Genomic DNA, 25,279 nt, shown 5'->3' on the forward strand with positions numbered 1-25,279 from the left:
ATCAACATCCTCCTCTTTATGTCACTATGGCAACCCAAGTCAATACGATCTATCACATCATATCCTCCACGCGAGACACAGTGTATTATTAAGGAGAGACGCGAGAACCTATTTCTCTCCATGTGTGTGTGTGATTCAATTGACACGGAACACAGCTTATTTTCCTACTCCATGTTTAGGCCCGGGCGGCTCGGGTTAGGGCCGCGACTGCTCCAAATGTAATTGAAGAAAACTTGCGCCACATTGCTCCTTAAAAGGAAAAGAAATGAAGTGGGAAGAGGGCTGTGTCTCCGACCCTGGCTGCGTGTGGCTCCTCTACAGTAATAGGGAAGCTCCTGTATCTGTACGGTGCCCAGCGACAGCCTTTTCATTCAACACTAAACAGCAATATAAAAACAGTGCAGGTCAGCCCTTCTCACACCGTACAGGAGCTTCTCTGGTGCCGTATTATAAATGTGCTGCGGCCAACAGCAGAATGGATGCAAGGCCTCCTCTATTTGCCACCTCAATATTTATATTTTGGTCTTGACCCCATTCATATCTTTCTCCCCCTTTCTCACTTGTTCAAGGACTATTTTTCTACTCGTCAAGTCTGTCAAGTCCCCCCCCCCACTCATCCTCTGCTCTTTAGAGAGGAGAGCAGTTTACTCAGCACTATCAACAACAGGAATCCACATCCTTCTCTTCCTCATTCCCTCCCTCCTGCCTGCTTACATACTTGTTTCACTGTTTCTTGCTTTCTCTCCTTCCTTTTCTCATCCTGCCTCTTTCTTCCCTTCATTTCTGCCCCCCCCCCCCCCCCCCCAATACCTAATTTCCTCTCACCTTCCTCCTCTCCCTTTCCACCTAGCTCCACCCCTCGCTCCCTCCTTCCCCCCCTCCCTCCCTCTCTCTCAGGGACATGTACTCATGGAAGTGGGATGTGAAATTGGCGCAGCCTGCCGCAGGGCATGGTGGGTAGCCCAGGGGGACAGAGCAAGGAGGGCATTGGCCTCCAACTGTTCACCAGATGACAAACAGTCAAAGAATCGCCAGCAGCCTTTGTAAAACACAGAGCTGATGCTCAACAAACATGTCCTGCTGTCTTCTTCTCTCCTTGTCTTTTTGTTTCTATCTCTCTCCCTCTCCTTCACTCTCTCTCCCTCTCCCTCTCCCTCTCCTCCACTCTCTCTCTTCTTCACGTTCTCTCTTTCACTCTCTCTCTCCCTCTCCTTCACTCTCTCTTTCACTCTCTACCTCTCCTTCACTCTCTCTCACTCTCCTTTACTCTCTCTCTTTCACTCTCTCTCCCTCTCCTTCACTCTCTCCTTCACTCTCTCTCTCTATCACTCTCACTCTCTCTACCTCTACTTCACTCGCTCTCCCTCTCCTTCACTTTCTCTCTTTCACTCACTCTCTCCTTCACTCTCTCTCCCTCTCCTTCACATTCTCTCTTTCACTCTCTCTCCCTCTCCTTCACTCTCTCTCTCCTTCACTCTCTCTCCCTCTCCTTCACTTTCACTTTCTCTCTTTCACTCTTTCTCCCTCTCCTTCCCTCTCTCTCCTTCACTCTCTCTCCTTCTCCTTCACTTTCTCTCTTTCACTCTCTCTCTCCCTCTCCTTCACTCTCTCTCTCCTTCACTCTCGCGCCCTCTCCTTCACTTTCACTTTCTCTCTTTCACTCTTTCTCCCTCTCCTTCCCTCTCTCTCCTTCACTCTCTCTCCCTCTCCTTCACGTTCTCTCTTTCACTCTCTCTCCCTCTCCTTCACTCTCTCTCTCCTTCTCTCTCATGTCCATTGAAAAGGTATTCATGTCAGAATGAGTTAATGGATGGGTGAGTCAGCGAGAGCCGTAGATGGTCCTCTGGACAGGAAAGACTTTCTGCCTCTCTGAAGACATCCTGTCATGTTGATGTTTCTGTTGTGATATGCTAATATAGGCTGAGTCCCAAATGCCAGCCTTTTTCCTATATAGTGCACTGCTTTTGAACCAAGCCATATGGGCCACCTGATCAACAGTAGTGCTCTACATAGGGATCAGGGTGCTATTTGGGACACCAGAGCCTATACTGATGTGTGATGTGATGTAGGGTGAACTGCTACTCACTGAACCCTCAATGTTGTGGCTTTATCACGGTATGGTATGTCTACAGGGGATCCTTACCCCCAGCTGTCCTCTTTTCCCTCCTCTATACCTCCACCATCAGATGACACTATACATTCATCTATCCCATCGCTGTATCTCTCAATTCTACTAATGGAATATCTCCCAATTCTACTAAAGGAATATCTCCCAATTCTACTAATGGAATACCTCCCAATTCTACTAATGGAATATCTCCCAATTCTACTAATGGAATATCTCCCAATTCTACTAATGGAATATCTCCCAATTCTCACGCCATTTGAGTCATTTAGCAGACGCCCTTATCCAGAGATACTTACAGTAGTGAGTGCATATATTTTCCTACTGATCCCCCGTGGGAATCAAACCCACATCCCTGGCATTGAAAGCGCCATGCTCTACTGACTGAGCCACACAGGACCGTTCCACCCCCCCCCTCTTCTCCCCTGATGCCATATGTAACCCCCCTCTGTCTTCTCTCCACAGCTGATCCTGGAGGCCCATAACGTCCCAGAGTTGTCTGCAGGGGTCAACTGTACCTTTGAGGACCTGGCTGAGATGGACGGTCTGGTGGAGGGGAACCGCATCAGGTGCAGCTCGCCTGCCGAGAAGGAGGTGCCTCGCATTATCGTAGACAAAGGTCTGTAGCATAAGATACCTGACTGATTACAGACCAATCAAAGAGCTCGGTTTTGCTTTTGAGTATGTTTTTTTTATTTTTTATGTTTTACGTGGTTTACATGAGTGTATTGACGCTTATGGAGGTGTTACTGATGAAGCCAAAACACTAACTAGTTTAAGTATGAAGCCAAAACACTAACTCATTAAGCCAGGGACCTGCTAAATGTGGGAACTGATTTGCGTCTCATTTGGGTCTTGGTGTGGTCTGGGGTTACGAGGGCTTACGTTCCCTGTTACCCATCGTAGCCCGGAACCCTCGGAGCAGCGCCCTAGAACGTGTTTAGTCACCCAATCAACTGTCATTACAGAGCGTCAGGGTTTATTTACTCTCTCACCGAGGAGGTAGGCTGACAGAGACATGTGGGACCCCAACAGCCCTGAGCGCGGGCAGATCACTCCACCTCTCCGGGACTCATTTCGAAGGCAAAGTGAAGGGGAGGAGCGGTTAAAAATGAATCCCGCTGCCAAAAAAAACGCTTTTGACAGCATTCATTCTCCGAGCTAAGCTTTCTTGTCCCTCTCTCATCCCTCGCTTCTCTCCTCCTCGACGTGGTTGGTTAACCCAGGTATAATTGAAAAGTGCACACATCTGGGCAGCTGTCTGGAGGACTGTTAATCTTTCATAATACCCAGACGTCTCCATGTGGAGATAATGAAGACGCTGCTGCGCCTCAAAAGAATCAGGGGAGTGCTAACGCTAGCTGCTGCTTCACGTTGGCTACGCTAACGCCTCCTCAAAAGTAGTAAGGGAGCACTAACGCTAGCTGCTGCTTCACGTTGGCTAAGCTAACGCCTCCTCAAAAGTAGTAAGGGAGCACTAACGCTAGCTGCTGCTTCACGTTGGCTAAGCTAACGCCTCCTCAAAAGTAGTAAGGGAGCACTAACGCTAGCTGCTGCTTCACGTTGGCTAAGCTAACGCCTCCTCAAAAGTAGTAAGGGAGCACTAACGCTAGCTGCTGCTTCACGTTGGCTACGCTAATGCCTCCTCAAAAGTAGTAAGGGAGCACTAACGCTAGCTGCTGCTTCACGTTAGCTAAGCTAACGCCTCCTCAAAAGTAGTAAGGGAGCACTGCTAGCTGCTGCTTCACGTTGGCTAAGCTAACGCCTCCTCAAAAGTAGTAAGGGAGCATTAACGCTAGCTGCTGCTTCACGTTGGCTAAGCTAACGCCTCCTCAAAAGTAGTAAGGGAGCATTAACGCTAGCTGCTGCTTCACGTTGGCTAAGCTAACGCCTCCTCAAAAGTAGTAAGGGAGCATTAACGCTAGCCGTTGGTTCACGTTGGCACAACGCTAATCCTGCTAAAGAGAAAAGAGGAAGAAAACCCCCTGAATTGTTCCTCCTACAAATACTCTGCAGATGTTTATTTGTTTACCGCATTTAGCGAATGTCTTTGAAATAGTTTTCTCTACATCAGTCTTCATAGTGAATGAACAGGAGCTGGAGAGAAAGCTGCTGGCCTAATGTAAAGGTCGTACAAATCTGTCGTTCTGCCCCTGAACAGGCAGTTAACCCACTGTTCCTAGACCAGTTAACCCACTGTTCCCAGGCCAGTTAACCCACTGTTCCTAGACCAGTTAACCCACTGTTCCCAGGCCAGTTAACCCACTGTTCCCAGGCCAGTTAACCCACTGTTCCTAGACCAGTTAACCCACTGTTCCTAGGCCAGTTAACCCACTGTTCCCAGGCCAGTTAACCCACTGTTCCCAGGCCAGTTAACCCACTGTTCCTAGGCCAGTTAACCCACTGTTCCTAGGCCAGTTAACCCACTGTTCCTAGACCAGTTAACCCACTGTTCCTAGACCAGTTAACCCACTGTTCCCAGGCCAGTTAACCCACTGTTCCCAGGCCAGTTAACCCACTGTTCCCAGGCCAGTTAACCCACTGTTCCTAGGCCAGTTAACCCACTGTTCCTAGGCCAGTTAACCCTCTGTTCCTAGGCCGTCATTGAAAATAAGAATGTGTTCTTAACTGACTTGCCTGGTTAAATAAAGGTAAATAAATCAATTACATGATGTTCATTTGGCATAACACTGAACACATGTTCCTAATTCCCCTGAGTACCCTACTCTATCAGTTATACATCTGTGCATAGGTTGTGTGTGTGTGTGTGTGTGTGTGTGTGTGTGTGTGTGTGTGTGTGTGTGTGTGTGTGTGTGTGTGTGTGTGTGTGTGTGTGTGTGTGTGTGTGTGTGTGTGTGTGTATGTCAGTGTGTGTGAAGGGTTAGGTAAAGGGATTGTGTATAAGTAGGTGAGTGGGCGTGTCTGTTTCGTGTGTGTGTGTGTGTGTGTAATTGAGTCCGGGTTTGGTGTGAAGGTGTAATAGCCCATGTACACTGTAAGTGCCCCCCCCCCCGTACTGTAAGTGTGTCCCCCTCTGTACTGTAAGCAGGGGTTTAGTGTGTGTTAGGCCTCAGTGGGTCCCTCAGCTCTGTAATTTCATGGTGGCCTGCTTGCCCCGCTCCCAATACTTATAGGTGTTATTATTCATGCCATGCTGTACACAATCCCACCGTTGGGCTCTCACCCACCTGAGGCCACTGCCAAAAAGCCAGTCATCTGCTAATTTAGCTAGTGTATGGTTATCCTAGATTGAGTCCCAAATGGCACCCTATTCCCTATGTAGTGCACTACTTTAGACCAGGATCTGGCCAAAAGCACTACATAGAGAAACGGGTGGCATTTGGGACGCAGCCTCAACATCAACAATAACAATGAAAGTGTCCATGTGAATGGCCTTTCTCTCTCTTCTAAGGCCTTTAGTCCTTCCCACCTTTACATTAGGCCAGCAGCTTTCTCTCCAGCTCCTGTTCATTCACTATGAAGACTGATGTAGAGAAAACTATTTCAAAGACATTCGCTAACCTTCCGGTTACTAGTTCAACGCTCTAACCACTAGGCTGCCCTGCCTCCCCAAAAAGCTGTTGATGCTGCAGTAACATGTTACCATGTATGTGACTGTCTGAGATTAAACCTGACTTGGCTGCATGGAGCAAGACCGTGTTAGGCTGCTGAGCTAAAGGCGTTAGGTCGATGAGCTGACACAAGTCTTCAGGCAAGGTTACTAATTACCACACCACCTCTTACACACGCATGCACGCACACACACACACGCACGCACGCACGCACGCACGCACGCACACACACACACACACACACACACACACACACACACACACACACACACACACACACACACACACACACACACACACACACACACACATCTGTGTATTTTGTCCTTTAGGAAACACCACACTAATGGATAGGGATGGAGTGCCTCATTAGGCAGCCATCTTGTTCAGGCAGTGTCAGAGAGAGAGAGGCCGAGGGGCCCTGCAGGGAGGGGGTAGTGAGCTAGTGATAGCAGCCTAGCAGGCATCAAGGTAACATTTAGGTGCTCTAATTAGGACAGATTCATTGTCAGCCACACTTTACCGTGATTGATGAACGATTCACCCCTTTTGTTAGAGAGAGAGCGAGCAAGAGAGAGAGAGGGGAGAGAGAGAGCGAGCAAGAGAGAGAGAGGGGGGAGAGAGAGGAGGGATAGGAAGACAGGAGCAACACAAAGGGAAAGAGGGAAAGAGAGAGAGCGGGAGTGACAGAGAGAAGAGAGAGGGAACGGAGACGAAGACCGGAGCGACAGAGAGAGGCAGCGAAGAAGGGTAAAAGAAGACAAGAGTGACAGAGAGAGGGAGGGAGACGACAATTTTCTCTTCCTGTCTTTGGGGGAGGAGATGTCTATGTCGGCCTGTTGAATTAAACATGGAGTCAGTCCTTCATTAGGAAACCAGACAGAAGGACAGGAGCAGACAGACTGTCTCTGTAGACCCCTCCATTAACACACAGTCCTTCATTAGGAAACCAGACAGAAGGACAGGAGCAGACAGACTGTCTCTGTAGACACCTCCATTAACACACAGTCCTTCATTAGGAAACCAGACAGAAGGACAGGAGCAGACAGACTGTCTCTGTAGACACCTCCATTAACACACAGTCCTTCATTAGGAAACCAGACAGAAGGACAGGAGCAGACAGACTGTCTCTGTAGACACCTCCATTAACACACAGTCCTTCATTAGGAAACCAGACAGAAGGACAGGAGCAGACAGACTGTCTCTGTAGACCCCTCCGTTAACACACAGTCCTTCATTTGAAAACCAGACAGAAGGACAGGAGCAGACAGACTGTCTCTGTAGACCCCTCCATTAACCTAGAGATCCTAGAGTCAGTACATCTCTGATATAGTAGATATATCATTCAGATTAGAGATACTGGTCAGTACATCTCTGATATAGTAGATATATCATTCGGACTAGAGATCCTAGAGTCAGTACATCTCTGATATAGTAGATATAGACATAAAATCAGTCAGCCCCTCCCATTGGTTGAGGTGCTCTGGGGTGTAATCATTAGTGCACACCTTTGCAAACAGTTAAAAACATTTCACAACAAAAACAAGAGTTTCTGTACGACTAATTCAGATAGCTCTCTCCCCGTTATGTTCCATGTGCTTCTTTTTGGTTCCGTTTGGTTCTGTTTGTTTGCTAGTGAATACATCCCAGGTAATCTAATATGTTGGTGTGGTCCAACCCTGCTCATAGTGTTTTTCTCTGTATCCTCCCTCCCTCCCTCCAGCTGATCACCAGATAGTTCAGCTCTACCTCAAGTCCAAGGAGACAGGCCTGGTCTTCGCCAACACCAGCTTTGTCTTCTACAACTGCAGCGTCCACAAGTCGTAAGTCTACGTGTCTAGTCTCAGTTACAGTCAGAATTACACACTTATTACATTTTTTTAAAGGAAGTGTTGAAAATGTAATTATAAACTGTAACATATCATTGATGTTTGATACCCATAACTAAAGAATATTAAAGTAATGTCATAGTCTCTCTACTCTCTCCTGTTCCTCACTCTCTCTCCTCTCTCCTCTCTCCTGTTCCTCACTCTCTCTCCTCTCTCCTGTTCCTCACTCTCCTCTCTCCTCTCTCCTGTTCCTCACTCTCTCTCCTCTCTCCTGTTCCTCACTCTCTCTCCTCTCTCCTGTTCCTCACTCTCTCTCCTCTCTCCTGTTCCTCACTCTCTCTCCTCTCTCCTGTTCCTCACTCTCTCTCCTCTCTCCTCTCTCCTGTTCCTCACTCTCTCTCCTCTCTCCTGTTCCTCACTCTCTCTCCTCTCTCCTCTCTCCTGTTCCTCACTCTCTCTCCTCTCTCCTCTCTCCTGTTCCTCACTCTCTCTCCTCTCTCCTGTTCCTCACTCTCTCTCCTCTCTCCTGTTCCTCACTCTCTCTCCTCTCTCCTCTCTCCTGTTCCTCACTCTCTCTCCTCTCTCCTGTTCCTCACTCTCTCTCCTCTCTCCTCTCTCCTGTTCCTCACTCTCTCTCCTCTCTCCTGTTCCTCACTCTCTCTCCTCTCTCCTCTCTCCTGTTCCTCACTCTCTCTCCTCTCTCCTCTCTCCTGTTCCTCACTCTCTCTCCTCTCTCCTGTTCCTCACTCTCTCTCCTCTCTCCTGTTCCTCACTCTCTCTCCTCTCTCCTCTCTCCTGTTCCTCACTCTCTCTCCTCTCTCCTGTTCTTCACTCTCCTTCTCCTCTCTCCTCTCTCCTTCTACTCTCTCCTTTATCCTACTCCTTTCTTCTTATTCTCCTCCTTTCTCCTTCTCCTCTCTCCTGTCTCATGTCTCCTCTCTCCTATTCCTTTCTCCTCTCTTCTTCTCCTACTCCTCACTCCTACTCTCTCCTCTCTCCTTCTCATCTCCGCTCTCTCCAACTCCTCTCTCCTCTCCCCTATTTCTTCTCCTCTCTCCTCTCTCCTACTCCTCTCTCCTCTCTCCTTCTCCTCTCTCCTTCGCCTCTCTCCTCTCTCATACTCCTCTCTCCTTCTACTCTCTCCTTCTCCTCTCTCAGGTGTTTGTCATGTGTGAGAAGCCCCTACCAGTGCCACTGGTGTAAATACAGACATGACTGCACCCACGACCCACGCACCTGCTCCTTCCAGGAGGGACGCGTCAAGAAGCCAGAGGTAATTTCAGAGGTCAAGGGTCAGGTGTAAACATGAGTTGATTATGATTATTATGGTCTCATTGGCTATTGAGATTCAGGAAGTGGCGTCCTCATTGGTTCACTTGTGAATATCTTTAATAATACAGTCTGTGAGTGATCATATCATTATAAACCAGCAAACATACAGTATTTATGATAGGGTCATACTTACTGTATATCCTGCATCATATAAAGCAAAGGAGTCAGCTACAGTACCATACTTAATCTGATGTATCTGGCTCAGGCTTTCTATGCTTATCCTCCACGCCCAACAAGATGATTACAGACCCACCAAATCTAATAAACATTTCCTTTTCCCAGCCCTATTCCCAACGACAGCTTATTTCATGTGAATTATCAATAGTATTGGCACTGGCCTTTTCCCTTTGAAGCAGGACTCACTGTAATTAGACATCTTTACTGTGTAGCTTGATGAGCTACACAACAGACCTGGATTCTCTCCCTGGCACCACACCGGCCTTGAGGGTGTGTGTATGTGTGTGTGTGTGTTTGGGAGTGTGTGTATGTGTGTGTGTGTGTGTGTGTGTTTGTATGGGTGTGTGTGTGTGTGTGTGTGTGTGTGTGTGTGTGTGTGTGTGTGTGTGTGTGTGTGTGTGTGTGTGTGTGTGTGTGTGTGTGTGTGTGTGTGTGTGTGTGTCTGTCTGTTGGTGTCTATGGGTTGTGTGGTGTTGATGGAAGGTATGGCAGTAGGGCAGCATGGGGAGGAACTGTGTAGTTAATCTGGCCCTCAGGGCATCCATGATGAAGATCCCTGTCTTGATGTCTGTTGCCAGCGCTCCACGACAAGCAGGAACAAGCTCAGGGAGGGTTTTCCTCTTTTGATGAGTTTTATGCTCCATGATTTAGAATCCCACATTAGAACACCATCTCTGCCCCGAGCGATTCAAGCACATGCAACGTGTATAAACGTAGCTGGAATAAAAAAAGAATAATTCGCTATTATCTCTTTGAACTGCTCCGAGAGTAGGTGAGACTTAGCTTGGCGTTTCAGGATCCAATTAACACTTGTGTTGGTGGTCAATATTGACCCAGGGATAATAGTAGGATTCTTCTCATTGTGTTGACTGACAAAAACCCCAGCTCCCATATAAAGCTGGGGGGATTTAGCATTAGCACGTTAATGACATCTCTCCCCAACATGCTTTTGTTTGACTGTTGTTTTAAAGAGCAGGTGTTTCTGTCCGCCTAACGAGCTTCATTTGGATTTAATTAACCTCGGGATTGGGGGTCGGAGATTGTCGCTACGTTCAACGTCACTGCGAATTAATGGATTTGCCTCGCATGCGCGGGTGCACTCGCACATAGACACATAAACGTACACGCACACACACATGCACACACACACTCCCCCAACCCTCCACCACTCCAAGCAGAAGACAATGACATGTCAACTTTGCTCAGACAAGTGGGAAGGCCCCTCGCGGCGACCCTGGGATAGATGCATTTCCCTGTATTATTCCAATGAAGGGATTTCAGGAAGTCGATCTGGGTAATCCGCTGATGTTTTGTAATGAGCGACGTGATGCAGAGTCCTCCCGCTGACTGAGTCCCCTGTTAGTATGCACAAAGATAAATCACTAAAGCTAGCTAGGCCGGAGGCCACTCCGGGCTTTGTTGTCATTGGGTAACCGATGGGAGTGGCCAGGCAGGAGCTGCTCAGACTATAACGTGATGTTGCATTGCCCGGCGAACTCCGTTTTTCAGCTCATGTTGTTGACATGGAAAACAATGTCAATCCAAAATGGCCGCAGACAGCCACACGTAAAAACGCACTAATCTAAACCATGAACACGCTCCCCTCTCCCAGATATGTCGTTTGTTATGTGAATAAACACTATTTGTGTGAATCCATAGCTACTAGTGTATATTCAGATTCACAAAAGCTTTATTTTCCCAACATTGGGCCATTTTATCTACTGTATGTCTTCTGGGGTTGTCTGAGGTGAACGAGGGGGGCATCAAATCCTTTTCTCCCTCCTTCCCTCCTGTCTTCCCCCCTGTCTGCCTGTGGCGTCGTGCTACAACACCACACATGTCTTCACATCAGAGGACCCTCTACCCACTACCTCCCTGGGGGACATGGAAACCCATGAAATATGTGTTCATGATATTAAAACCTATCAAAGCCCTCCAGGTTGATTTCCTGGCCAAACGGGCCCCTAACGAGCTGGATCAGAGCAGGAGTTTGTCAGCATCTATCTGATGAATTGGATGGAACTATTAAGAGATGTTCATTGACACATGTAATTGGCACTAGTTCCAATGGCATTGGCAGTCCCAACTTTAACCAGACCACAACCATGTCAATGTGAAAATAACCAATGTTAAAAGTGACGTGTGGATATTAACAAATGTTAAAAGCGAAATGAGGATATTAACTAATGTTAAATACTAAAATGATGTGGGGATATTAACACATGTTAAATACTAAAAGTGACGTGGGGATATTAACACATGTTAAATACTAAAAGTGACGTGGGGATATTAACACATGTTAAAAGTGACGTGGGGATATTAACACATGTTAAATACTAAAAGTGACGTGGGGATATTAACACATGTTAAATACTAAAGTGACATGGGGATATTAACACATGTTAAAAGTGACATGGGGATATTAACACATGTTAAAACTGACGTGGGGATATTAACACATGTAAATACTAAAAGTGACGTGGGGATATTAACACATGTTAAATACTAAAAGTGACGTGGGGATATTAACACATGTTAAATACTAAAAGTGACGTGGGGATATTAACACATGTTAAATACTAAAGTGACGTGGGGATATTAACACATGTTAAATACTAAAAGTGACGTGGGGATATTAACACATGTTAAATACTAAAAGTGACGTGGGGATATTAACACATGTAAATACTAAAAGTGACGTGGGGATATTAACACATGTTAAATACTAAAAGTGACGTGGGGATATTAACACATGTTAAATACTAAAAGTGACGTGGGGATATTAACACATGTTAAATACTAAAAGTGACGTGGGGATATTAACACATGTTAAAAGTGACGTGGGGATATTAACACATGTTAAATACTAAAAGTGACGTGGGGATATTAACACATGTTAAATACTAAAAGTGACGTGGGGATATTAACACATGTTAAAAGTGACGTGGGGATATTAACACATGTTAAATACTAAAAGTGACGTGGGGATATTAACACATGTTAAAAGTGACGTGGGGATATTAACACATGTTAAATACTAAAAGTGACGTGGGGATATTAACACATGTTAAAAGTGACGTGGGGATATTAACACATGTTAAATACTAAAAGTGACGTGGGGATATTAACACATGTAAATACTAAAAGTGACGTGGGGATATTAACACATGTTAAATACTAAAAGTGACGTGGGGATATTAACACATGTTAAAAGTGACGTGGGGATATTAACACATGTTAAAAGTGACGTGGGGATATTAACACATGTTAAATACTAAAAGTGACGTGGGGATATTAACACATGTTAAATACTAAAGTGACGTGGGGATATTAACACATGTTAAATACTAAAAGTGACGTGGGGATATTAACACATGTTAAATACTAAAAGTGACGTGGGGATATTAACACATGTTAAATACTAAAAGTGACGTGGGGATATTAACACATGTTAAATACTAAAAGTGACGTGGGGATATTAACACATGTTAAATACTAAAAGTGACGTGGGGATATTAACACATGTTAAAAGTGATGTGGGGATATTAACACATGTTAAAAGTGACGTGGGGATATTAACACATGTTAAAAGTGACGTGGGGATATTAACACATGTTAAATACTAAAAGTGACGTGGGGATATTAACACATGTTAAAAGTGATGTGGGGATATTAACACATGTTAAAAGTGACGTGGGGATATTAACACATGTTAAATACTAAAAGTGACGTGGGGATATTAACACATGTTAAATACTAAAAGTGAAGTGGGGATATTAACACATGTTAAATACAAAAAGTGGCGTGGGGATATTAACACATGTTAAATACGAAAAGCTCAAACAAAAGAACAAGGGGACTGACCGATATTGTCAGGATGAATGGCAGGGAGAATAGTATCAAATAGCACTGAAACAGAGACTTGGCTCCAGAACGAGCAGAGACAGAGCCAGGGAGAGAGAGGGAGGGAGGGAGACACCTAGAAAGAGCCAGGGGAGGGAGGGAAGGAGACACCTAGAAAGAGCCAGGGGAGGGAGGGAGACACAGAAAAAGCCAGGGAGAGAGATGGAGAAGAGGATGGGAGTGTAAGGGAGGGAGGAGGGAGGGGGAGGGAGATAGAGACACCTAGAGAGAGCCAGGGACAGAGATGGAGAAGAAGGAATGGAGTGTGAGGGAGGGAGGGAGGGAGCCAGGAAGAGAGATGGAGAAGAATGATGGGAGTGTGAGGAAGGGAGGGAGGGGAGAGGGATGGAGGAAGGGGGAGAACGAGAGAGAGAGAGAGAGAGACTTTGCGCAGGGCTGTGAGGTGGAGGATGAAACAAAAGCCTGTTGGAGGGAGGCCTGGCTAATCGCCCACCAGGTCTGTGTGTCTCAGTCTGACAGGGAGCTAAAGATTCTCCTCACCTCCACACACACACACACACACACCACACACACACACACACACAATCTCTCTCTCTCTCATTCTTTTCTCTCTCACCCCTCACTCTGTCACTTTTTCTCTCCGTCTCTGCCAGATCACTGCAGCCTCTGCCAATAGTTTCCACATTCTACTCCACGCCTTTTCCCACTCTGTGTCCTGCTCTCTCCCTCTGTCATTCTCTCTCTCTCTCCTCTACAACTCACCCATGCTGCTAATTATCCATTCTAAGTGGGTCCCAGGGATTAGAAATCTCTCAGTAGAGAGAGGGAGGAAAGAGGGGGAGAGAGACAGAGAGAAGGGAGAGAGCGAGAGAATGACAGAGAGGATTTTTACTGAACACTGAGATACAGTGTGATGACAACACAGTGTCTTCATAAGGCATTGCTTCCCAGGTGCACTGCTGTTCGGTGGGAAATGTAGCTATGTCAGGGAGTGTCTGATTGATTGATGGGAAAGTCACTGTGTGTGTGTGTGTGTGTGTGTGTGTGTGTGTGTGTGTGTGTGTGTGTGTGTGTGTGTGTGTGTGTGTGTGTGTGTGTGTGTGTGTGTGTGTGTGTGTGTGTGTGTGTGTGTGAGAGAGAGAGAGAGAAAGAGAGAGAGAGACTAGGTGAAGGGGGCATTCAGTATCTCTCCTCTGTACCCAAGGCAGAGTGATGTACCTTGAAGTGCCACCCCCTTCCCTCCTCTCTGATCCTCTTCAGTGATTGGCTGAGGGGTGAGGCTAGGTGATCAACAATAGAAAGGTTAATTTCAGGTCTTTCTCTCCCTCTCCTTCCTTCCTCTGTAAGGTCTTAATAGCCTGTCCTGACAAAAACAGCTCTTGCAGAACAGAATGGCGTCTCTGAAGACTCCATATTAAGAGCCCCTTCAGTTATTCTGTTGTTCTGCTTGGAGTCAGTCACTCTCCACAGAAAGCTGCCAACAGCTGCCTACTGAGCATCTCTCAACACATCACACAGCCAGGGTGACAGGAGAGGATATAGGAGGGGCCTGGGAACACCCACACGCAAAGCAGCGGAGAGGGGGTGTGTGTGTGTGCCAGTGTATATGTATCTGCCTGTCTTCCTGTGCTCGCTTGTGTGTGTGTGTGTGTGTATGTGTGTGTGTGTGTGTGTGTGTGTGTGTGTGTGTGTGAGTCGCTGTAAGTGTGGGAGACAAGCAAAGGAGAGGGTGGGGGGCAGTTTATTTTTGTCCTCATCATTATTTATCACTGGGAGCGGGGGAGGGGGGAATAAACACGTACACATTATATCAGCTTAATGGCGTTATAAATCTGAGGCTGGGATCCAAGCCGGGATATATGACAGGTGTCATCAAGCCCACTGAGAGGCACTTGGCCTCGAGTACACCTTGAGTGAGATGGGTGTTGGTGTTGGGGGGTTATTGAGGTGATGACATGCTCACTCCAGGGGGATTTACTGGGCGGGGGGGGGGGGGGGGGGGTCACACCAGGCCGGACCCTCAGAGAGAAACAAGAGGAGTGGGGGGGGATTGCAGCAATGACGTCACCGCTGTTGTGGTTAACTGTAATGAAGAAGAGGTTTTTGGTCAAGTATGTGTCGCCTGGAATGGTGAGTGCAGAGAGCATTGGGCAGAGGGCAGAGAGCAGAGGGCAGAGAGCAGAGGGCAGAGAGCAGAGGGCAGAGAGCAGAGAGCAGAGGGCAGAGAGCAGAGGGCAGAGAGCAGAGGGCAGATGGCAGAGGGCAGAGAGCAGAGAGCAGAGGGCAGAGAGCAGAGAGCAGAGAGCAGAGGGCAGAGAGCAGAGGGCAGAGAGCAGAGGGCAGAGAGCAGAGAGCAGAGGATACTGGGGAAACCGTCTTTATTTGGATTCCCAAACGGCCAAAACAACAGGCGATAAATAGACAGAAAAGTAGTCCGACCCAACACAGGGCACAAACGGACAGGAACACAAACACACACACCCTGACTAACAGAAAACAATCCCGCCCAACAATAGGCGGGCCTAACAGGCTTAAATAGACATGAATCAAGAAACAAAATAAGAGACAGATGCAACTAATGAGACCAAACGAACAGAAAAGGAAAAAGGGATCGGTGGCGGCTAGTAGCCCGTCGACGACGACCGCCGAGCGCCGCCCGAACAGGCAGGGGAGCCACCGCCGGTGGGAGTCGTGACAGTATGTGTGTGTGTGTAGGTGCAGCTGTAAGTGGAAAATATGTGGATGGTGTTCTTGAAAGGTGGGTTGGGGGGTGGGGTGGGCTGAGCACAGAGTGAAATCTAAAATTCTAAGTCTGTCATGGGCATTGCTCTTGTCAGATTGACAGATGATGCCAGAGACGTTGTATGCCTGTGATTAGTGACGTTTATCACTTTGTGTAATAGTATTCTAAGGCAGCGGTTAGTGTCTGTGTGTGTGTGTGTGTGTGTGTGTGTGTGTGTGTGTGTGTGTGTGTGTGTGTGTGTGGGTGTGTGTGTGTGTGTGTGTGTGTGTGTGTGTGTGTGTGTGTGTGTGTGTGTGTGTGTGTGTGTGTGTGTGTGTGTGTTTAGGGCTTTCTGAGAGCTACTTTAACTTTAGACTGTGGTGTGATTTGTGGTGAGGTGTTATTTGTGGCAAGGTGTTATTTGGTGTTCGTGCTTCTCCACCTGCATTGCTTGCTGTTTGGGGTTTTAGGCTGGGTTTCTGTACAGCACTTTGAGATATCAGCTGATGTACGAAGGGCTATATAAATAAATTTGATTTGATTTGATTTGATTTGGGTAGCCTGGTGGTTAGAGCGTTGGACTAGTAACCGGAAGGTTGCAAGTTTAAATCCCCAAGCTGACAAGGTACAAATCTGTCGTTCTGCCCCTGAACAGGCAGTTAACTCACTGTTCCTAGGCCGTCATTGAAAATAAGAATTTGTTCTTAACTTACTTGCCTGGTAAAATAAAGGTAAAATAAAATACATTTGTGGTGAGGTGTGATTTGTGGTGAGGTGTTATTTGTGGTGAGTTGTGATTTGTGGTGAGGTGTCATTTGTGGTGTGGTGTGATCTTTGGTGAGGTTGTGATTTATGATGTGATTAGTGTTGAGGTGTGATTTGTGTTGTGGTTTGATTTGTGGTGATGTGTGATTTGTGGTGCGGTGTGTTTTCTGGTGTGATTTGTGGTGTGATTTGTGGTGAGGTGTGATTTGTGTTCTGGTGTGATTTGTGGTGAGGTGTGATTTGTGGTGAGGTGTGATTTGTGTTCTGGTGTGATTTGTGGTGAGGTGTGATTTGTGGTGTGGTGTGATTTGTGGTGAGGTGTGATTTGTGGTGAGGTGTGATTTGTGTTCTGGTGTGATTTGTGTTCTGGTGTGATTTGTGGTGTGGTGTGAGTTGTGGTGAGGTGTGATTTGTCGTGTGGTGTGATTTGTGGTGAGGTGAGGTGTGATTTGTGGTGTGGTGTGATTTGTGGTGTGGTGTAATTTGTGGTGAGGTGTGATTTATGGTGAGGTGTGATTTGTGGTGAGGTGTGATTTGTGGTGAGGTGTGATTTGTGGTGTGGTGTGATTGTGGTGAGGTGTGATTTGTGGTGAGGTGTGATTTGTGGTGTGGTGTGATTTGTGGTGAGGTGTGATTTGTGGTGAGGTGTGATTTGTGGTGAGGTGTGATTTGTGGTGAGGTGTGATTTGTGGTGTGATTTGTGGTGAGGTGTGATTTGTGGTGAGGTGTGATTTGTGGTGTGGTGTGATTTGTGGTGTGGTGTGATTTGTGGTGAGGTGTTATTTGTGGTGAGGTGTTATTTGTGGTGTGATTTGTGGTTAGGTGTGATTTGTGGTGAGGTGTGATTTGAGGTGTTGATTTGTGGTGAGGTGTGATTTGTGGTGAGGTGTGATTTGTGGTGTGGTGTGATTTGTGGTGAGGTGTGATTTGTGGTGTGGTGTGATTTGTGGTGATGTGTGATTTGTGGTGAGGTGTGATTTGTGGTCTTGTGTGATTTGTGGTGAGGTGTGATTTGTGGTGAGGTGTGATTTGTGGTGTGGTGTGATTTGTGGTGTGGTGTGATCTTTGGTGAGGTGCGATTTGTGGTGAGGTGTGATTTGTGGTGAGTTGTGATTTATGGTGTGATTTGTGTTGAGGTGTGATTTGTGTTGTGGTTTGATTTCTGGTTTGGTGTGATTTGTGGTGAGGTGTGATTTGTGTTCTGGTGTGATTTGTGTTCTGGTGTGATTTGTGGTGAGGTGTGATTTGTGGTCTGGTGTGGTTTGTGGTGTGATGTGATTTGTGGTGAGGTGTGATGATCACATCATCCTCATCCTGACAAGTTAGTACTTCTACACTCTAACTTTACATTGGATGAAATCATGTTTTCAAGCTCTCCGTGTTATTGACTAGGTGAAGTCACTTTCCATTGGATGTTTTAAAAGCTCTCCGTGTTATTGACTAGGTGAAGTCACTTTCCATTGGATGTTTTAAAAGCTCTCGGTGTTATTGACTAGGTGTGAAGTCACTTTCCATTGGATGTTTTAAAAGCTCTCGGTAATGTTATTGTGAAATCATAACAGGAATACAGACAAAGACTTTATGTACATTGTATAAATCCACAATTGTTTCGCTTGGACAGTCAACTTACTTCTGTGATTCATTCAAAATGATATCACAAATGATGTCAGACACTTCACAACTGATCGTACCCTCCAGTTCACCTTGTTTCTGTCTGAAATGACACCGTATTCTCTATGTATAGTGCACTATAGTGTATATGACATAGCGTGCCATCCAGACTTATCAGAAAATAGGGCTCCTCCATTTTCAACAGAAATGATTCATATCTCCTCAGTTTTGTAAAGCAAACATTATTTGTGCCACTCTGTAATTTATCTATAATGACTTTTTGAATAGTGTCATGAAGTGTTTTATATGCAAGCCAGCCAGTCATTCAGTGTACCCCAATCAAGTGTTTTTTAATGAACTTCAAACAAGTGTTATCGGGCAACGTGGCGGCTCCGCTTCACTTCTCAACTCCAGGAATGAGAGGACACCTTATCTGCTCTCCCCTTCTTTTCTTCCTCTCTGTCTCTCTCGCTTTCTCTCTCTCTTCTCTGTCTCTCTCTCTTTCTCTGTCTCTCTCTCTTTCTCTCGCTCTCTCTCTTTCTATGTCTCTCTCTGTCTCTCTCTTTCTCTCCCTCTCTCTCTTTCTCTGTCTCTCTCTCTTTCTCTGTCTCTCTCTCTTTCTCTCTATCTCTCTTTCTCTGTCTCTCTCTCTTTCTCTCTATCTCTCTTTCTCTGTCTCTCTCTCTTTCTCTCTATCTCTCTTTCTCTGTCTCTCTCTCTATTAGTTTTTTCTCTCTGTCTGCCATATTCTTCTCCTCTCAATCTCTCCATATAATATCTCTTATTATCTCTGCCTCATTCTCTCTCTCTCATTCTATCTCTCCCAGTGTTCTCACTCTGTTCCTCTCTTTCTTTATCTGAGCCCACAGTTTAACAAAGTAAAATTGTCTCACCAGGAGATGGGAGTTGTATTTATGCACAGCACTGTAGACTCTACCCATCAACACACAGGCACAGAACTTCATCAGCACTGTAGACTCTACCCATCAACACACAGGCACAGAACTTCATCAGCACTGTAGACTCTACCCATCGACACACAGGCACAGAACTTCATCAGCACTGTAGACTCTACCCATTGACACACAGGCATAGAACTTCATCAGCACTGTAGACTCTACCCATCAACACACAGGCACAGAACTTCATCAGCACCTACCAGATATAACTACACAGATATAACTACACAGACACAACTTCATCAGCACTGTAGACTCTACACAACGACACTGACACAACTTCATCAGGACACTCTGTCTCTCTGTCTCCATTCTCTCCTCTCATCTCCATCAGCAACCGACTAATTTTACTCAGCCATTCACCTGAGTTGATAGGATGTTAATTTTAGACACCCAATTGCCAAGTGAGCTGAACATGCTCTCTCTCTCTCTCTCTCTCTCTCTCTCTCTCTCTCTCTCTCTCTCGCTCTCTCTCTCTCTCTCTCTCTCTCTCTCTCTCTCTCTGCCTCTCTCTCTCCATCTCTCCCTCTCTCTCTCTGCCTCTCTCTCTCCATCTCTCTCTGTCTGTCTCTGCCTCTCTCTGCCTCTCTCTCTCTCTCCTTTACTCCCTCTCTCTCTCTCTCTCTCTGCCTCTCTCTCTCCCTCTGTCTCTGTCTGTCTCTGCCTCTCTCTCTCCCTCTCTCTCTGTCTGTCTCTGCCTCTCTCTCTCCCTCTCTCTCTGTCTGTCTCTGCCTCTCTTGCTTTGTCTTTTCTCATCAAAGCAGAAGCATCTTTCATTGAACCTCTGTTGTTGTGTAAATGGAAACGCACGGCCCTATTTATATCATGTCACTGACACTGTTCATTTACAAGTCAGTGTAATAATAATGCACTGCTCTCTTGACCTCCTATCGATATCCTATCGTTGGTATGATTGGCCCACTCCAACTCACATGCCATTCATACCTTGTTAAGGGCTATAACCAACACTAACTCTACCAGCTATAACTACCCAACCACTAGAGACAACCAACACTAACTCTACCAGCTATAACTACCCAACCACTAGAGACAACCAACACTGACTCTACCAGATATAACTACCCAACCACTAGAGGTAACCAACACTAACTCTACCAGATATAACTACCCAACCACTAGAGGTAACCAACACTAACTCTACCAGCTATAACTACCCAACCACTAGAGGTAACCAACACTAACTCTACCAGATATAACTACCCAACCACTAGAGGTAACCAACACTAACTCTACCAGATATAACTACCCAACCACTAGAGACAACCAACACTAACTCTACCGGCTATAACTACCCAACCACCAGAGGTAACCAACACTAACTCTACCGGCTATAACTACCCAACCACTAGAGGTAACCAACACTAACTCTACCAGATATAACTACCCAACCACTAGAGGTAACCAACACTAACTCTACCAGATATAACTACCCAACCACTAGAGACAACCAACACTAACTCTACCAGATATAACTACCCAACCACTAGAGACAACCAACACTAACTCTACCAGATATAACTACCCAACCACTAGAGACAACCAACACTAACCCTACCAGATATAACTACCCAACCACACCCAACCATAGTCGCCAAAACACATTCATAATTCCTACCATTTATAATGTTGTTTCACGGTTAGATATGGTGTCTGTATTAACCTTGTGGATGTGAGGCGTGACTTGGGCCTGTAGGGAGATTTCTACAGGGTTGAACTCTACTCGGACGTAGCTTCACTGTTGTCCTAGAATGGCCCTACGGTATGATGTTGACTTCAAAGTATAACCCAAAATATCATAACATAGTCAATACTTCTTGTTAACGTTTTCTCTCTCGACAACCACGAGTAAAGTAAACTATGCCAAATCCACAGTGTGAAACAAGTGTGTATTGGGAGTAACACACTGTTGACGTCTGGCTCCTGTCGTTTTGGTCCTCCTGACCAGCTCTCCCTGTGGCTTTTACAGGAGTGTCCCCAGCTGCTGCCCACCGAGCGCATCCTGGTGCCGGTCAACGTGGTGAAGCCCATCACCCTGCGGGCCAAGAACCTTCCCCAGCCACAGTCAGGACAGCGGGGCTATGAGTGTCTGCTCACCATCCAGGGCGTGGAGCAGCGGGTGCCCGCGCTCCGCTTCAACAGCAGCTGTGTTCAGTGCCAGAACACCTCGGTGAGTATAGGGGGTGATGGTGTGTTTTGGGGTGTAAACGGGGTGTAAACGGGATGGATAGGGAAGTTTATGTATGTGTATGTTTAGTTGTACACAATCAATGTAAATTGTGGATATAAGGCATGTTGGAAGGAATGTATTTGGTATTTGCTTTGACCTTTTAGTCACTAAGCGACATACAGTTAGTGCAATCATCTTAAAGCTAGGTGGTACACCCACATGCACAAAATATACAAAAGTATGTGGACACCCCTTCAAATGAGTGAATTTTGATATTTCAGCCAGACCTGTTGCTGACAGGTGTATACAATCAAGCACACAAGCATGCAATCTCCATAGACAAACATTGGCAGTAGAATGGCCTTACTGAAGAGCTCAGTGACTTTCAACGTGACACCGTCATAGGATGCCACCTTTCCAACAAATCAGTTGCTGTGCTGTTATTGTGAAGTGGAAACGTCTAGGAGCAGCTCAGCCACAAAGTGGTAGGCCACACAAGCTCACAGAACGGGACGGCCGAGTGCTGAAATGCGTAGCGAGTAAAAACCGTCTGTCCTCGGTTGCAACACTCACTCCCGAGTTCCAAACTGCCTCTGGAAGCAACATCAGCACAAGAACTGTTCGTCGGGAGCTTCATGAAATGGGTTTTCATGGCCGAGCATGAATCACACTTCACCATCTGCCAGTCCGAAGGATTAATATAGATTTGGCGGACGCCAGGAGAACGCTATCTGTTGGAATGTATAGTGCCAACTGTAAAAAATTGTCTGGGGCTGTTTTAGATCCAGTGAAGGGAAATTTTAATGCTACAACATATAATGACATTCTAGACTAATTTGTGCTTCCAACTTTGTGGCAACAGTTTTTATTTATTTATTTTTATTTTACCTTTATTTAACCAGGTAGGCAAGTTGAGAACAAGTTCTCATTTACAATTGCGACCTGGCCAAGATAAAGCAAAGCAGTTCGACAGATACATCGACACAGAGTTACACATGGAGTAAAACAAACATACAGTCAATAATACAGTATAAACAAGTCTATATACAATGTGAGCAAAAGAGGTGAGAAGGGAGGTAAAGGCAAAAAAGGCCATGGTGGCAAAGTAAATACAATATAGCAAGTAAAACACTGGAATGGTAGTTTTGCAATGGAAGAATGTGCAAGGTAGAAATAAAAATAATGGGGTGCAAAGGAGCAAAATAAATAAATAAATTAAATACAGTTGGGAAAGAGGTAGTTGTTTGGGCTAAATTATAGGTGGGCTATGTACAGGTGCTATCTGTGAGCTGCTCTGACAGTTGGTGCTTAAAGCTAGTGAGGGAGATAAGTGTTTCCAGTTTCAGAGATTTTTGTAGTTCGTTCCAGTCATTGGCAGCAGAGAACTGGAAGGAGAGGCGGCCAAAGAAAGAATTGGTTTTGGGGGTGACTAGAGAGATATACCTGCTGGAGCGTGTGCTACAGGTTAGAGATGCTATGGTGACCAGCGAGCTGAGATAAGGGGGGACTTTACCTAGCAGGGTCTTGTAGATGACATGGAGCCAGTGGGTTTGGAGACGAGTATGAAGCGAGGGCCAGCCAACGAGAGCGTACAGGTCGCAATGGTGGGTAGTATATGGGGCTTTGGTGACAAAACGGATTGCACTGTGATAGACTGCATCCAATTTGTTGAGTAGGGTATTGGAGGCTATTTTGTAAATGACATCGCCAAAGTCGAGGATTGGTAGGATGGTCAGTTTTACAAGGGTATGTTTGGCAGCATGAGTGAAGGATGCTTTGTTGCGAAATAAGAAGCCAATTCTAGATTTAACTTTGGATTGGAGATGTTTGATATGGGTCTGGAAGGAGAGTTTACAGTCTAACCAGACACCTAAGTATTTGTAGTTGTCCACGTATTCTAAGTCAGAGCCGTCCAGAGTAGTGATGTTGGACAGGCGGGTAGGTGCAGGTAGCGATCGGTTGAAGAGCATGCATTTAGTTTTACTTGTATTTAAGAGCAATTGGAGGCCACGGAAGGAGAGTTGTATGGCATTGAAGCTTGCCTGGAGGGTTGTTAACACAGTGTCCAAAGAAGGGCCGGAAGTATACAGAATGGTGTCGTCTGCGTAGAGGTGAATCAGAGACTCACCAGCAGCAAGAGCGACCTCATTGATGTATACAGAGAAGAGAGTCGGTCCAAGAATTGAACCCTGTGGCACCCCCATAGAGACTGCCAGAGGTCCGGATAGCAGACCCTCCGATTTGACACACTGAACTCTATCAGAGAAGTAGTTGGTGAACCAGGCGAGGCAATCATTTGAGAAACCAAGGCTGTCGAGTCTGCCGATGAGGATGTGGTGATTGACAGAGTCGAAAGCCTTGGCCAGATCAATGAATACGGCTGCACAGTAATGTTTCTTATCGATGACGGTTAAGATATCGTTTAGGACCTTGAGCATGGCTGAGGTGCACCCATGACCAGCTCTGAAACCAGATTGCATAGCAGAGAAGGTATGGTGAGATTCGAAATGGTCGGTAATCTGTTTGTTGACTTGGCTTTCGAAGACCTTAGAAAGGCATGGTAGGATAGATATAGGTCTGTAGCAGTTTGGGTCAAGAGTGTCCCCCCCTTTGAAGAGGGGGATGACCGCAGCTGCTTTCCAATCTTTGGGAATCTCATACGACACGAAAGAGAGGTTGAACAGGCTAGTAATAGGGGTGGCAACAATTTCAGCAGATCATTTTAGAAAGAAAGGGTCCAGATTGTCTAGCCCGGCTGATTTGTAGGGGTCCAGATTTTGCAGCTCTTTCAGAACATCAGCTGAATGGATTTGGGAGAAGGAGAAATGGGGAAGGCTTGGGCGAGTTGCTGTTGGGGGTGCAGTGCTGTTGACCGGGGTAGGAGTAGCCAGGTGGAAAGCATGGCCAGCCGTAGAAAAATGCTTATTGAAATTCTCAATTATGGTGGATTTATCAGTGGTGACAGTATTTCCTATCTTCAGTGCAGTGGGCAGCTGGGAGGAGGTGTTCTTATTCTCCATGGACTTTACAGTGTCCCAGAACTGTTTTGAGTTAGTGTTGCAGGAAGCAAATTTCTGCTTGAAAAAGCTAGCCTTGGCTTTTCTATCTGCCTGTGTATAATGGTTTCTAGCTTCCCTGAACAGCTGCATATCACGGGGGCTGTTCGATGCTAATGCAGAACGCCATAGGATGTTTTTGTGTTGGTTAAGGGCAGTCAGGTCTGGGGAGAACCACGGGCTATATCTGTTCCTGGTTCTAAATTTCTTGAATGGGGCATGTTTATTTAAGATGGTTAGGAAGGCATTTTTTAAAAATATCCAGGCATCCTCTACTGACGGGATGAGATCAATATCCTTCCAGGATACCCCGGCCAGGTCGATTAGAAAGGCCTGCTCGCTGAAGTGTTTCAGGGAGCGTTTTACAGTGATGAGTGGAGGTCGTTTGACCGCTGACCCATTACGGATGCAGGCAATGAGGCAGTGATCGCTGAGATCTTGGTTGAAGACAGCAGAGGTGTATTTAGAGGGGAAGTTGGTTAGGATGATATCTATGAGGGTGTCCAGAGCACAGCTGGGGGCAGAGGGTGGTCTATAGCAGGCGGCAACGGTGAGAGACTTGTTTTTAGAGAGGTGGATTTTTAAAAGTAGAAGTTCAAATTGTTTGGGTACAGACCTGGATAGTAGGACAGAACTCTGCAGGCTATCTTTGCAGTAGATTGCAACACCGCCCCCTTTGGCAGTTCTATCTTGTCTGAAAATGTTGTAGTTTGGAATTAAAATGTCTGAGTTTTTGGTGGTCTTCCTAAGCCAGGATTCAGACACAGCTAGAACATCCGGGTTGGCAGAGTGTGCTAAAGCAGTGAATAGAACAAACTTAGGGAGGAGGCTTCTAATGTTAACATGCATGAAACCAAGGCTATTACGGTTACAGAAGTCGTCAAAAGAGAGCGCCTGGGGAATAGGAGTGGAGCTAGGCACTGCAGGGCCTGGATTCACCTCTACATCGCCAGAGGAACATAGGAGGAGTAGAATAAGGGTGCGGCTAAAAGCAATAAGAATTGGTCGTCTAGAACGTCTGGAACAGAGAGTAAAAGGAGGTTTCTGGGGGCAATAAAATAGCATCAAGGTATAATGTA

General features: G+C 46.1%; 1 protein-coding gene across 1 annotated transcript in view; it reads left to right on the plus strand.

Annotated features, from left to right (window-relative positions):
- Positions 1-25,279, plus strand: part of LOC116364727 (plexin-A4-like) — a gene marked incomplete at its 3' end in the record, with an annotated part of 59,047 nt that overhangs the window by 4,362 nt on the left and 29,406 nt on the right. The window contains exons 3-6 of the mRNA XM_031817684.1: positions 2,591-2,744; positions 7,421-7,520; positions 8,685-8,799; positions 20,944-21,144. Of these exons, the coding sequence (XP_031673544.1) occupies positions 2,591-2,744; positions 7,421-7,520; positions 8,685-8,799; positions 20,944-21,144 (570 nt within the window). The remainder of the gene's footprint in view (positions 1-2,590; positions 2,745-7,420; positions 7,521-8,684; positions 8,800-20,943; positions 21,145-25,279) is intronic.

The sequence above is a fragment of the Oncorhynchus kisutch genome, unplaced genomic scaffold, assembly GCF_002021735.2.
Source record: "Oncorhynchus kisutch isolate 150728-3 unplaced genomic scaffold, Okis_V2 scaffold1121, whole genome shotgun sequence".
In the NCBI taxonomy this organism is placed as follows: domain Eukaryota; kingdom Metazoa; phylum Chordata; class Actinopteri; order Salmoniformes; family Salmonidae; genus Oncorhynchus; species Oncorhynchus kisutch.